This window comes from Ciconia boyciana, chromosome 3 (genome assembly GCF_034638445.1).
Source record: "Ciconia boyciana chromosome 3, ASM3463844v1, whole genome shotgun sequence".
Taxonomy (NCBI): domain Eukaryota; kingdom Metazoa; phylum Chordata; class Aves; order Ciconiiformes; family Ciconiidae; genus Ciconia; species Ciconia boyciana.
The window spans coordinates 83,571,748-83,585,198 of NC_132936.1; the positions used below are offsets into that span (position 1 = coordinate 83,571,748).

At 36.8% G+C, this 13,451-nt stretch overlaps 1 protein-coding gene across 8 annotated transcripts in view; it reads right to left on the reverse strand.

Moving 5' to 3' along the window:
* Positions 1-13,451, reverse strand: part of SIPA1L2 (signal induced proliferation associated 1 like 2) — a 120,480-nt gene that overhangs the window by 32,754 nt on the left and 74,275 nt on the right. For all 8 annotated transcript variants that reach the window (XM_072856354.1, XM_072856353.1, XM_072856356.1 and 5 more), the window contains 2 exons: positions 4,575-4,832; positions 901-984 (listed from right to left, as the gene is read on the reverse strand). In XM_072856354.1, coding sequence (XP_072712455.1) covers positions 901-984; positions 4,575-4,832 — 342 coding nt within the window. The remainder of the gene's footprint in view (positions 1-900; positions 985-4,574; positions 4,833-13,451) is intronic.

Here is a 13,451-nt window from a genome sequence, read left to right on the forward strand (position 1 = left end):
GTATTCTGAAATTCCTTGAGGATTCTCCAAGATATTGCATATATATCTGCTACATGGAATATCTTATCCACAAACAGTCATGCCAAAGCAGTATTAAGCTTACAGACAAGGAGTCAAGCTGATGTTTTCAATATTCACATTTTTTTCTGAAAAGTAGCTTCTGAAAGCCAAGTGGCAAGTCTGGAATGCTTTTATATTATGCTATGTAGATACTGCCACAGCTCAACATTTTATAACAGGAGTGTTTTCAGCAGCTGTATTTATACAACAAACTGATAAATTTAAAGTAATTTAGAACAGGTGTCTCATAATATTCTTATAACATGGACAATATATTGGGGTGGTCTTTTATACACAGATAGCTAACTTCTGAAACTTCAGCACCAAGGGATTAACAGGGATGTGAAAGAACCACCTATATACCGCAACAGCCTTTTAGGGAGAAGACACTTCTGAAAGAGTGCTACTTTTTTGAGGAGAGATGCTCGGGAATGGATGCCACTGGAACAAGCACAGTAGGAAATAAAATCTTTGAAGACCATAAAGATAATTTTTTTAATCAAATACCCTTCCACTGCAGCAAAAGGAGGAGAAATGATTATTTTATTCCAGTTCTGAGTTACTAGCCAATTTCTGGCCTGTTTCTGGGAAAGCAAACCTAAGAACTTTGTTATTTACCTGAGTTGTAAAATAACAATTTGGTCTTAAAGAGTTAAAGCAGTACGGCTTTAAAATTGTATTGGCATACATGTTACATCAAAGATCAGTAAACCTGTACCTCTTAAAATATACTAATAGATTTGGCAAATAAATCGATGATATGGAACACACATAAATTTCACTTCAGAAAGAAGATGCATGGGAGCTATAAGAAGATTTTAAAAAAAATATCACCAGTACCCATCATATCCCACTTGCTGTCTCCACTGGCTGCTCCCGCTGGGTCCTGGGTCACTGGAGGAGGACTGGTTGCTTGGAGAACTTCTGTAATGTTGACTAGAGTCATTAACAGTGCACTGAGGTATTTGTGGGGTTTCAGATCTGAACTGGGCTGTGCTTCTTTTATAAAATACATTCATTTTTACAAGTAATGCAGATGCAGTATGAACACTTAATTATATTCATTTGGGGAATTTACAGTTTTATCTTAGTTTCACAGAACTTAAACAAGTATTTTTTGAGTATATTATTTATTTCATCACCAATAAAATATTTCCAACTGAATACATTTTAAAAAGGCACAAAAAGAAAAAGACTAAGTGCCAAATCCTACTTTTGTTACATCTAGCTTTACTTCTGAACAAGTAGGATTACTCAGGAGTCAGAGCAGCTGGATTAGGTCTCTAAATTTATGTGTGGAAGCTCTCATGATGGATCAGAAATGATTGTTAGTCGCTTTGCATGTATTCCAATTTTCAACATAGCAATTTAGAAGAGGTAATACCAATACTTTTTTTATTGTATTAATTCTTTGACATAGAAGAGCAATAAGGAAACATTTTCATGAATAGTATTATTTTTTACTTATTTAAACTTTTGAGCCTCATGTCTTAACAATGCCTCTAATTACTCTTCTTGGATTTCTAGACAGTTGAAATGCAATGTTCAAATTTGGTTTTGATCACTCTACTATCCTTCACTTCTACACATATCAGTCCATAACTACAATACAACTTCCCTCAGTGACACTACCTTGAATTCCCTGTATTTCCCTTCTTTTTTTCATATCGTGTTTTTTTTTTTTAAAGGCTATATGTAGAAATGAACATACGTACTCAGGGAAGAGGTGAAAAGAGGTAGTTTTGGATTTATGCACAACACTTTCCCAATGACATGACATTCAAGAAGCAACTTTACTGTTCAGCTTGAAAATTTTAAAGACATTAGCTATTATATTTTGTCTAACAGCCAAACACATATACAATAAGTACATAGTGTAGTGCCTAATTTTTCAGCATGTGTCTCTCTGATAAGTATTGACAGGACTGAGCCTCTCTCAATCAAGTGAAATAGTCTATAGGCTACAGTTGAATTCAGTTGCATGTTCTTGCTTCTTATTACCAAGAACTTTGCATTTCTTGCTCAGCTTAAGCGAACCAGCATTAAGGAATGGGTAAGTTATGATCCCATGTGTTTCCAGCCTCCAGACTGATGTTTAGGACACCATCCTGAAAACCAGGACATTGGTTTGTACTATCCCAGGCTGAAAAATGTCTAGATCCAAAGCCTCCCATTTGCTGGACAAGTGCCTAGCCATTAGCCTACTAAACCAAAGGGGGCTACAAAAGGAGAACCACAGAAATCCAGTTAGCGAATGCCTCGCACAAAAGAGTTGCAGCTGCCTGCTTTCAGGAATGGATTCCAGACTCGAGATGAAAAGATACACTCGCCTAAAAGCGTGACTCAGGGACTAAAGTACATGGAGACTTCTTGGTGCGAAAGAAACAGAAAAATGAATCTGACTGAAGCTTCACTCTTAGGCACTCACTATGAGCAGCTGTCACAGAACTAGGCATTTTGTAAAAATAGCAGTAGAGCTCAAGGATATCCTTGTATTTCTTAGTGACTAATTAGAGGAAACTCCTTGATCAACACAAAAACATTTGGATTGCCTTCTCAAAGCACTTAACTCTCCTCAGGAACTGTACTAGGAGCATAGGTGTTCAGCTCCCAGTTTTCAACTTCACTCCAGGGACTGGGCACCTAACTGGTACATGCCACTGTAGTTGAACTGTTGCTGCTTAAGTTTTACTATATCTTGCCCACATTTCTGTTTCTTCTTCCTCTTTTTATCTCTAAAAACAACTATTTTATCACTGACTTCAATGTTATCTCATTTTCAGATCAGTTGCTGTAACTTCCCTGTTTTATCAGCCTGCTTCTCCCTGCCTGCACTCTTCCATTTGTCTAAACTGATATCGGGTCTCTGACACTCTAGAATCTCTTCATCATTTTCTAGCCTGAGTATACATTTTCACCCTTGCAAGACTACTTATAAGTACTAATCAACCTTACTTCAAACTCTTTTGTTTTAAGCCCATCTCTCTGCCAAGCCATCAACTATGCCTCTTCCCATGTGGAAAGACCTTGCCAATTAGGTAACTTTCTTTTCATGTTTCAAGACCCACATGTCACAGTTCGCCATTTTCCTCTCTTTTCATTATTTATACTCTGTACCAGGTCTTCCCCAGAATAGCACTTCTGCATTGAACCTGTTTTGTTTAAGTGATACAGGAATTTCTTCATGACAAGAGATAGACTCTGTCTTAGCATTTTTTCACATGCTTCACTGAGTGTTAGGAGAAGTGCAACTTATGTTTGTGAATTTTTTTGGAAATGAGTAGTATGTCAGAAAGCTTTCATTTTTTGCTCTGTATAGGCATACAGTATGCTTAATAAAGCTCCATAAATCCTGAAGTATTTATAGACATTTGATCATTGTCTCCTTATGCTAGACGTTACCGAGAATTTCAGTAACAAGACATTACGAAAAGCTTAAGTCCTATAATGGTATATACATGCTTACAGAAATGCACCTCTCCTTTTTTCAGGGGGTGAGGAGCGGGATAGGGGAGAAGGAGAATACAAATGATCAAACAGTCATAACTGGGAGTCTGCCTTCCCCAGACTATGATACAGATATATTTTCAAATAAGTACTATTACCTGTATATATTTCAAAAAACGTAAAGTCACTAATTCTTTTCTACTAAACAAGATAGTGTAGCAGTATTTCGTTATTTCATCCAGAATTTTTTAAAGCTATTTAAGACTAGTATTTTAGATTTTCATATCAATTATGTATTTTCAACATGCAGTATTTTTTTCCTTGGAAATTAGAACTACATCAACCCATGGAAAAAGGGCATAAGCAGAAATAATTGCAAAGAATAAAGGACAGGGAGTTCTGCTCAAGACATATGGTTTTCCTAAATAATTCAAAGGTCAAATATATTTACAAATTTTTGACTTTAAAAATAAATTTTTATCTTATGAAGAATTATGATTAAATTAGAACAGAGCTAACATTTAAGGATACCATCCCATCATTTAAGAGGTGTTACATATTCAAATCACAAGCTCTGCTTTGTTTAATTAAAACCAAAGCAAAGCATAAGGACTGGTAATGAGTTACAGAACCCTTTGAAACTATGCCAATAGCTTGGTAATGAGATTAAATAATTAATTTTTAAAAGGATGAGTTCATTTTATTTACGCTCATTATTTGTTTAAATAGGGTCCCAAAAGGTGGGGGACAGGACATTGTTTAGATCAAAAAGTCACAAGGCAGTTTCCCACTTTATTGATTTGGGACTAAAGGGAAAGGTCATCTGTCCTCAGTGGTAGGATCCTCAGTACACTCCACTTCCATCACAAACAACAAAAGTCACTTGTTTCAAGTAGAGGGAACTGGGCTCAGTGAATGCTCTTTAATACAACCTGAGAATTAAAATTACTGTCAAAACTCAATAAAATAAGGTTTAAAAAGTAAGTATACCAAAGTTCTAGAAAGCAGAGATACCTTAAGTAAGGCACATCAGGAAAATGACAGGCATTAAATGGAGAGTATATTACCTTGCACCATCTGGCAGTTTTCTATCAAAGGAAGTGCTGCGAGGAATGGCTGTCTGAGCCTGCTGGAGAAGCTGCTGGCACTGCAGTCTGTCAGATGTTCCTAGGATTGGAGAGGCACGAGAGAGAGGCTGCCCAGCGGGAGTCGGCACCCGATGCCAAGTGGTATTCCTTCTGAAAGGGGTTTTATACTCACATGGGGTGCCTTCACTGTCAAGTTTGTATTCCACCATGGGTATACGACAAAGTTCTGAACAACCCCTGCAGGACAAATAAAAATGCCGATCAGTCTCACTGGAGGGAACAGAAAAAGAAATCTTGCATTCTACAGTCAGAAGTGTATGCATATTTTACTTCCAGTTGCCTAATGGTGTTCATATAGCATTGTACAGCCCTTCGAATGCTTCAAAACTATCATGCCAACCAGGTAGGAAACATTTCAAAATAAAGGATTTGCTCTCATGTGCTCAAAGGTTTTTTGAACTCTCCCCTTGCCTTTCAAAGAGGAGAAAATATTAAGCTTTTATAAATTAATCTGCAGCTTGAATTTTACATAATAAAAACTAGCAGAAGCAAAGCATTCAGAAGTCAGCAAACATCCAAGTTCTTCTAGAACAGCTTTAGTTTGTTTAAATTTAAATTTAATTGTTTAAATATCATTGCAGATATTTTATATTCTCACATACTGTCTCCATTATTTGTCTGATAGGCAGCAAGTACTAAATTAACATCTATGAAGAAAACACCCTAAATAATTCTAATGCAATGCATTAAGTTTGAGTGAGAAATCGTGAAAGTGTGCTTCTCTGTCTCATCTACGATTCTGCTCTATCCCTTAGGCTGTCTTGACTGAGCTTTGCTTTTGTTGAAAACTCAACAGTCATCATTTCCGACTAAATTAAAACCACCTAGATGAAGTGTAATAGAGTGTATGTAAAGTGTTTACAGTCTTAATCCTGAAAATGTTTTGGCACAAATGACTTAACAAAATGTGCAGTTCCAATAAATTGTACAGATTCTCATTCATTAAATTACTGTGCCCCAAAGCTTGTGAACCAAACCCCAAAAGAACATTTTCATTGTCAGTGTTCTGGTAAGCAGATTAAAAAAAAAGGTATTATAAAAATGCTAACTATGTTATTCAAAGTTGTTGAAGAGAAGATGCATGTGCATCTGTTGCATTTACATTCTAGTTACTCTGTATATGCTCAGTCTGATCCAGTCAAATGCTTCAGGCTGCTGAATTTTGTGGTACTAAACAGGCAAACTGTTTATCCTGTAGCGTTAAATCTCAGTCCCTGCTGGCACCCAAACATATGAAAAAGGTAAAGAACGAACTATAAAATATAGAGGATAAAGCATTGAGAGTGGCAATTAGTAGCCAATGTAGGGTAGAAGACACCGTGATGAAGACAAAGCTGAAGAGGGGTCACTGGAATGCTCCAAAACAGAACTCAGAATTGCTGTTTTTTCAAGGTTATTCTTTGATCAGAAATATCAGCATTAAACACACCAGGAAAATCTGACATGTGTAAACTCTGCTGACAAATCATAACCGGACATGCTGGAAGCATCAGAGAATTTCACAATAATGATTTTCTGGTTTTAGCTTCCTTATGGAGGTAAGACTACCCCAGTAGTCTCCTCCCACAGACAAGGAATGGAGCTACAGAGAAAACAACATTATAAAATCATCAACTACTTTCAGAAGGTCAATTTGATATATTTATAGCCTGAAATCACCCTGAATCACCCTGAAAATGGCACAGTTACTCAGACCACCACTTCAAACTATGTCAGTTCATGTATCTATATTTTAAAATTGTTTCACACTTCTGAAAATCACAAACACATGTTGGGCTCTTAAATGGGCTCATTCCTATAGACCTTAAGTGTTAGAAACAAACCACCCCCTACCCAACTTTTATTATTAAGATATCGATTTCACAGTTTTTCTCGGTAATTGAGAAAGTTATAGCATGTAATTGTCATTGTATTCCTTATTAGATACCCCCCATAAAGTACTTTAAGTGCTGTAAAGATAGCCATGGGTTTGAGGGCAAAAGGGATTGTTACTACTATTTAGTTTGACTCAGCTTGCTAACTGAATAACTAAGGCGTGATATAAAAATAGCAAACAACAAACTTTCCCACAAAGAATAAGAATTTAAAATTTTGTAAAATGTTGTGTTTGTTTACATCATGAAAATGTATTCCTCTGACAAATGAAAAATTATTCAGGACACTGTTCCTGAAAAAAAAGGCTTACAAAACAACCCTATTTCAAATCACTATAAAAATCTAACTTTGTTACTTTTAAATGCAAAACGGAGCCCCAACATGACTGTTGTAACTGCCCCCCCCCAAAAAAAAAATTTCCATGGTTAAAATGGAACTACTCTATATGGCTTCCTTTGTCACATAGACTTTTCAGTTTTAATTTAAAAGTGCCAAACCAATCAGTTCAACATTTATATGAAAAATTATGCTTCATTGCTTCACAAACACTGCCTAAAGAACAGATACTGCAGTATACTGAGATATGTAAAGTCATATTTGTAGCTACCTCCTATATCAGAAACAAAGAGAATCAATTACTTCATGCCTGCAATCCAATAAGGACCGTCCCCCCCCACTGTGGATCAAACTGCAAGTTATCTTGCATGAAAAAACCACAAAATTAAATGCAACTTCCTATTAAATATTTAATTCAACCATTATCTAACTTCTATTTATAATATTGTTACTTATTCCACTGGATGAAGAATATACATTGGCACTGGTATTGAAGAATAGCTTTTAATTCACTTTTTAATTTTAATTTTTTAATTTTTTAAAAATTCATTTTAAAGAATATGTAAAGAAAGACCAATGTCTATTTCATGGTCTTAAAAAGGTATCTAAATTTATGTTAAACAAGTATAGGATATCAAACATCTTTCCAAATTATATTCAATATAAGATTTTGAAAAACTGACTCATGTTATTTATCAAGCAAGTGTGACCCAGTCTTAACCACACATCAGAAAAGATAGCACTTCCTGTCCTTCACTATAGTTTGGTATTAATTAAACCAATCTTTCAACACAAAACACAGAGTCCTAGTAATATCTTTGCTTCAAGAGCCATATTATCCTACAAAAAAATTGATTAATAAAACCTACTCTGCAATTACACAGAGCATTACTCTATGATACAGCTAGCAGGTCATGACTGCATATTAAAATTTAAGAGTCCACTATAAAAACCTGCAATATTCAAATGTTACTGCAAGGAGCATTATGTTCTGAAACAATTATCAAGCAGTCCATTAATTTTTTCAAACTATGTTAACCAAACCTTTCAATATTAATTTAAGATTCCATATAAAGGTTCTGTAAAAGGCTCTGTGAAAGGCCTACATTAGGCAAGGATGCTAGTTAAAAAAGGTAAATGTTCCTCTCCATGGAAGAGTTAGAAGCTTTCATATACTATGATCAGCAGTTTGCCACCTTGATAACTACACAAAAGCCTTCTTTTCTGTTATATCCTACCACTATCAACTAGTGGGTATGGCTTCGGTATTTGGACCCCAACTATCTACAGATGTCATGCATCATGATTTGCTAGGGTAATAACAAAACTAGAGTAACTGGTTATGATTTAACTTCAGTTCAGTGTATCACAGATCTGAACCACTAAGGGGGATGTAGGGATAGACAAGTAATCATTGGTGTTCCTCAGTTGTATCACACCTATAAATTATCTCTTACTATCACCATTTCAACTCAAAACATTTAATCTTGCTCAATAAGGAGCCTTTATCTATATCTAGCAGTATAATAAGTAATTGCATTCTTCTAACTCAAACTTTGTGTTTGAAAGTAATCATTTCTATTACAGTGCATGTTTGTTCTTACACTACAGCAGTTCCCACAAAGTGTCACAATGAGACTGAGGACTCATTATGCAATCTATTAAATCCAGATAATAAAACATAGATTAGTTTCACATAATTGTAGAGACTTAACTGAAAAGCAGAATTTAGTACCTTCGTTTTGCTTAGACTCGCCATGTATTTAAATAAGACAGACATACATTTTCCCTTCTCTGATACTCTGAAGTGCCTCCTGGAGGTTGTAACCCCTCAACTCCATTGACTTCCTATATCAACTACAGTGCAAGTCCAAGACATTAGATAAGGTTCAAATGGTCTAAGAGAACTTTGGTCAAAAAGTCAAGACAAAAATTCTAAGTTCTGACATCTTGGAAACCTATTAACAGTAGTCACACTGCATCAAAAAAGAAAGAGATGTAATTTGAAAAACAGTAAATCAGTTTTACTTTAAAATCATTTCATAGCACAATAGATGTATGTGATTGCTTACAGCAACCTCGGATAAGCCTGCTGCCCACTTTATCATTCCTGGTTTAAGGAGAGTGATAACTCTCCGGCAGTCCCTTCATAGAGCTGAAGAGTTGAACCTGACAATCCCTCCTTTATGAAGATACACTCATTGTCCTTCTGATCTTTGTTACTATTCAGTTTTAAACAGAATCTTTGTGTTGGTGAGCTGACAAACAATTTAGAGGCCTCCTAAGAGCCTCTATGCCTGCATTGTTGTATGAAAAAGACAAGAGAAATACAGACAGGACATTGGATGAAAGAAGCTAGTCAGGAAATAAAAGAGGAGAAAAAAAACCAATGACAACCAAGGTGTTTGGCTTACTTGTATGATCAGTAAGGCAGTAACAACCCCTGCAGTCTCTGCTGATGGAAACTAGGACACAGAGCAAGTCACATTCCAAATCCCAGAGAAAAGGAGAACAGCTACCTCAAAAGACAACAGTTATGGGGAATAAAGGCTTGAGAAGCTATTGGCAAGAAGGAAGAATCACTGGAAAAATAGATAAATAGGAAAGATTTTGGTGACATTAAAGAGAAAAGCCTTCAAAAATCACCACAAGATTGTAAGATAAAGAGAAGCTGGAAAACCAACGGCAGGGATGTAAAAGTTAACATTATGCTCCAACTTAAGAAACGGAAATGCCAAGTAACAGAGAGGACAAATGAAATAGAGGAACAACCATGTCCTGGGCTGCATCAAAAGAAGTGTGGCCAGCAGGTCAAGGGAGGTGATTCTGCCCTTCTCCTCTGCTCTGGTGAGACCCCACCTGGAGTACTGCATCCAGCTCTGGAGTCCTCAGCACAGGAAAGACATGGACCTGTTGGAGCGGGTCCAGAGGAAGGCCACAAAAATGATCAGAGGAATGGAACACCTCTTCCATGAGGAAAGGCTGAGAGAGTTGGGGTTGTTCAGCCTGGAGAAGAGAAGGCTCCAGGGGGACCTTATTGCAGCCTTTCAATACTTAAAGGGGGCTTATAAGAAAGATGAGGACAAACTTTTTGGCAGAGCCTGTTGCAATAGGATAAGGGGTAATGGTTTTAAACTGAAAGAGGGTAGACTTAGACTAGATATAAGGAAGACTTTTTTTACGATGAGGGTCGTGAAACACTGGAACAGGTTGCCCAAAGAGGTGGTAGATGCCCCATCCCTGGAAACATTCAAGGTCAGGTTGGACAGGGCTCTGAGCAACCTGATCTAGCTGAAGATGTCCCTGCTGATTGCAGGGGGGTTGGACTAGATGACCTTTAAAGGTCCCTTCTAACCCAAACTATTCTATGATTCTATGAACAGTACCAAATGGAGATCTAAGTCTTTGAGCTCTGAAAGGACTGAGTTCAGAATGAATCCTGATTTTGAAGTAGTCTTTAAGATACTGGAGAGACAAGAATAGGAGTAAGACCACACATGAGGAGATACAGGAATCAGTCATGAGGAAGTAGTAAGTTGTCTGGGTTCCGGCTGGGATAGAGTTAATTCTCCTCCTAGTAGCTGGTATACTGCTGTGTTTTGGATTTAGCATGAGAATAATGTGATAACACACTGATGTTTTAGTTGTTGCTAAGCAGTGCTTATACTAAGTCAAGGACTTTTCAGCTTTCCGTGCTCCGCCAGTGAGCAGGTGCACAAGAAGCTGGAAGGAAGCATAGCCAGGACAGCTGACCCAAACTGGCCAAAAGGCTATTCCATACCATATGATGTCATGCTCAGTATATAAACTGAGGGGAGTTGGCCAGGAGGCAGCGACCACTGCTTGGGGACTGGCTGGGCATTGGTCAGCAGGTGGTGAGCAGTTGCATCACTTGTTGTTCCCGGGCTTTGTTTCTCTCTCTCTTTTTGTTATTTTCCTTTTCATTACTATTATTATTATTATTATTCTTTTTATTCAATCATTAAACTGTTCTTATCTCAACCCACGACTTTTCTTACTTTTGCCCTTCCAATTCGCTCCCCTATTCCACCGGGAACGACATGGGATGGAGGGTGAGCAAGCATCTGTGTGGTGCTTGGTTGCCAACTGAGGTTAAACCATGACATAAGTAAAGATATTTTACATGATTCAATCAGCTGAATCTATAATAAAATGGCAAATATAAAGTTTGGCTCCACAGATATGCCATTTAATGACTTAAAAATATATCTTTTAACAAAGAGAAAAAAATCTAATTTGATTAACAAAAAAGCTAAATACAACAATTGCATGCACTAAAATATCTTTCTAGGTCAGAAGTAGCATCTTTGGAACCCCAACAGGCTTAAAAAAAGGGAAGAAAGAATAGGAGATTTAACAGACTACTGCAAAGCACATCCACAGATTCTTTGTTTATCCCTCCACCAGTCAGATTCAGGGGGCAGCTGATTCTTTCAAACTTCAGATTTCCAGGTTATCAGGAGTCCTTTGAAACATTTCGTTCTTTACTTCAGCGGGAGGAACTATGATATTCTTCAAAGCAATTCCCCATAGTAGCAAAAAGACATTCAATTAGTATCTCCTGCCTTCTTTGAGACAGCATAAAGAAATCAAGATACAGATGACTATGAAGACATCAACAAATTTCAGCAGTTGCACACAGCATAGCAATCACCTAGACTGATAATATACTGATCTTAAGATCAATTCAGTGAAATGCATTTCCAGAGGTGCATTTTAAATTTTGCTATGTGGAACTTTCATCCAATTCTCTTTTACAAAAGAAAATGACAGACTGGCCATACTTCTGATAAAGAAAAATAAAAATTCCTTAATCATACTCTAAGTGGTTACATCTATATTTTACTTCAACTGATGGACCAAATGAACAATTTGAAGTCCAGGAGCTTCTGAGACCTGACATTTAGTATCCAAATTGTAATAACAAATAGCCTAAACCCAACTGATAGTCTCTGTACAGCTCTTGTAAGCCATATTCTAAATACCAGGGTCCATCGATATGAACACTCCAAACATGCTCCAAGGTTTACACTGCAGTGCCTGTCAGCTACAGTACCTGTTAGGTTGAATCATGAATGCATGTAAATGAGGTGAACGGCACAAAAGTCGTCCATAAGTCTTTTCTCTGCAGATCACTATTGTAGATGCCAAATTAAAGATGTTTTAAATGCCCTTCTCCAGCTATGTGGGACATGCACGTGCCATATAGTAAAAATCTTGACAACAAGTTCTTGACAACTGCCAGAATGTTTGCTCATAGGAGTCAGTAGGGCAATTTTAGCAACAGTGTGAGGATGAGGCACATCTTCAAATGGAAGAGGGAAAGGATTTCAAAGAATGCTGCATAAGTTATCTTGTGTACAGAATTTATTTCTTTGATCTACACTATACCTTTATGTCAGCTAGAGATGAAAGAATTAAAAAGAAAAAAGAATCAGTCATCAGATTCTTGAGAATGGTAACGCTGTATGGACTACAGCAACCCAGTAGAGTCCACACAGCAATAAAAAAAAAACAAACCACAAAACCCCCCACACTAGAAGTTCCTCCAGTTTGGCAAATGATCTGCTAATAGAGATAAAATTCCCTGCTTGATACAGCTAGACACTGTGATATTATTTCCAAATGATAACAAAATGAGGAAGCTTTAAACCAACTAAAAAAAAAGGGTATAATATAAATCAGCAGTGGGAGACAGTTTTAACTGAGTTGCTAAGGGGATTTTTAGCCAATTGTTGAGGGGAAAATGCTTAGTTTATCTTACTAAATAGCCAGTAAAGTTGCCCAATACAGACTAGCTTATTGTAATGAATACTATCCTAATATTGTACAGAATAATATACATATGCATACATACACACATACAGTGACATTCTTTTTCTGTTCCTTTTTGTTAAAAGGAGAAAATTAAAAGTATATTAAATATTTTTTTCTTAAGAAAACACAAATTATTCTCAAAGAAAACCAAGTAGAATATGTTTCCCAGAGAGAGGTTATGCAGTCTCCATCCCTGTGGTTTTTGAATCCCTGACTAGATAAAGCCCTGAATAACCTAGCTTGACCTCATAGATGATTGTTTTGAGCAGGAGGTTGAACCAGATAATCCCCCTGCAGTCCTTTCCAACCTGAATTATCCTATGATTCCATGAACCCAAAAGTTTTCAACGAGGTAAAGATCAAATCACTTGCAATTTCTGCACAGATGTTGCGCATTCCAATCCAGACATAACAAAAATGGATCCTAAAAAATGTTTTATACAATAGTAGGTATATATACCCCAAGTTATTTACAATGAAAAACTTCTTTGCTGATCCAGAATTGAGCAGGAAATCGTTTTAGCTTCAAAATGCCAAAAACATGTAGTTTGAGTTTTTTCAATCATGTTGAATAATAGAGTGAAGAGGGGGGGGGGGGGGGGGAAAGAGTCTGGAACTCCTATTTACATCTCTCTATAGAGACAATCAGAGCTTTGCCTGGCATTTTTGGTTTTTTTCTGCTTGACTATAACAACTGCACACATAATAAACTTGAGCAATTATAACTAACTCCTGCTATGAGTCCAT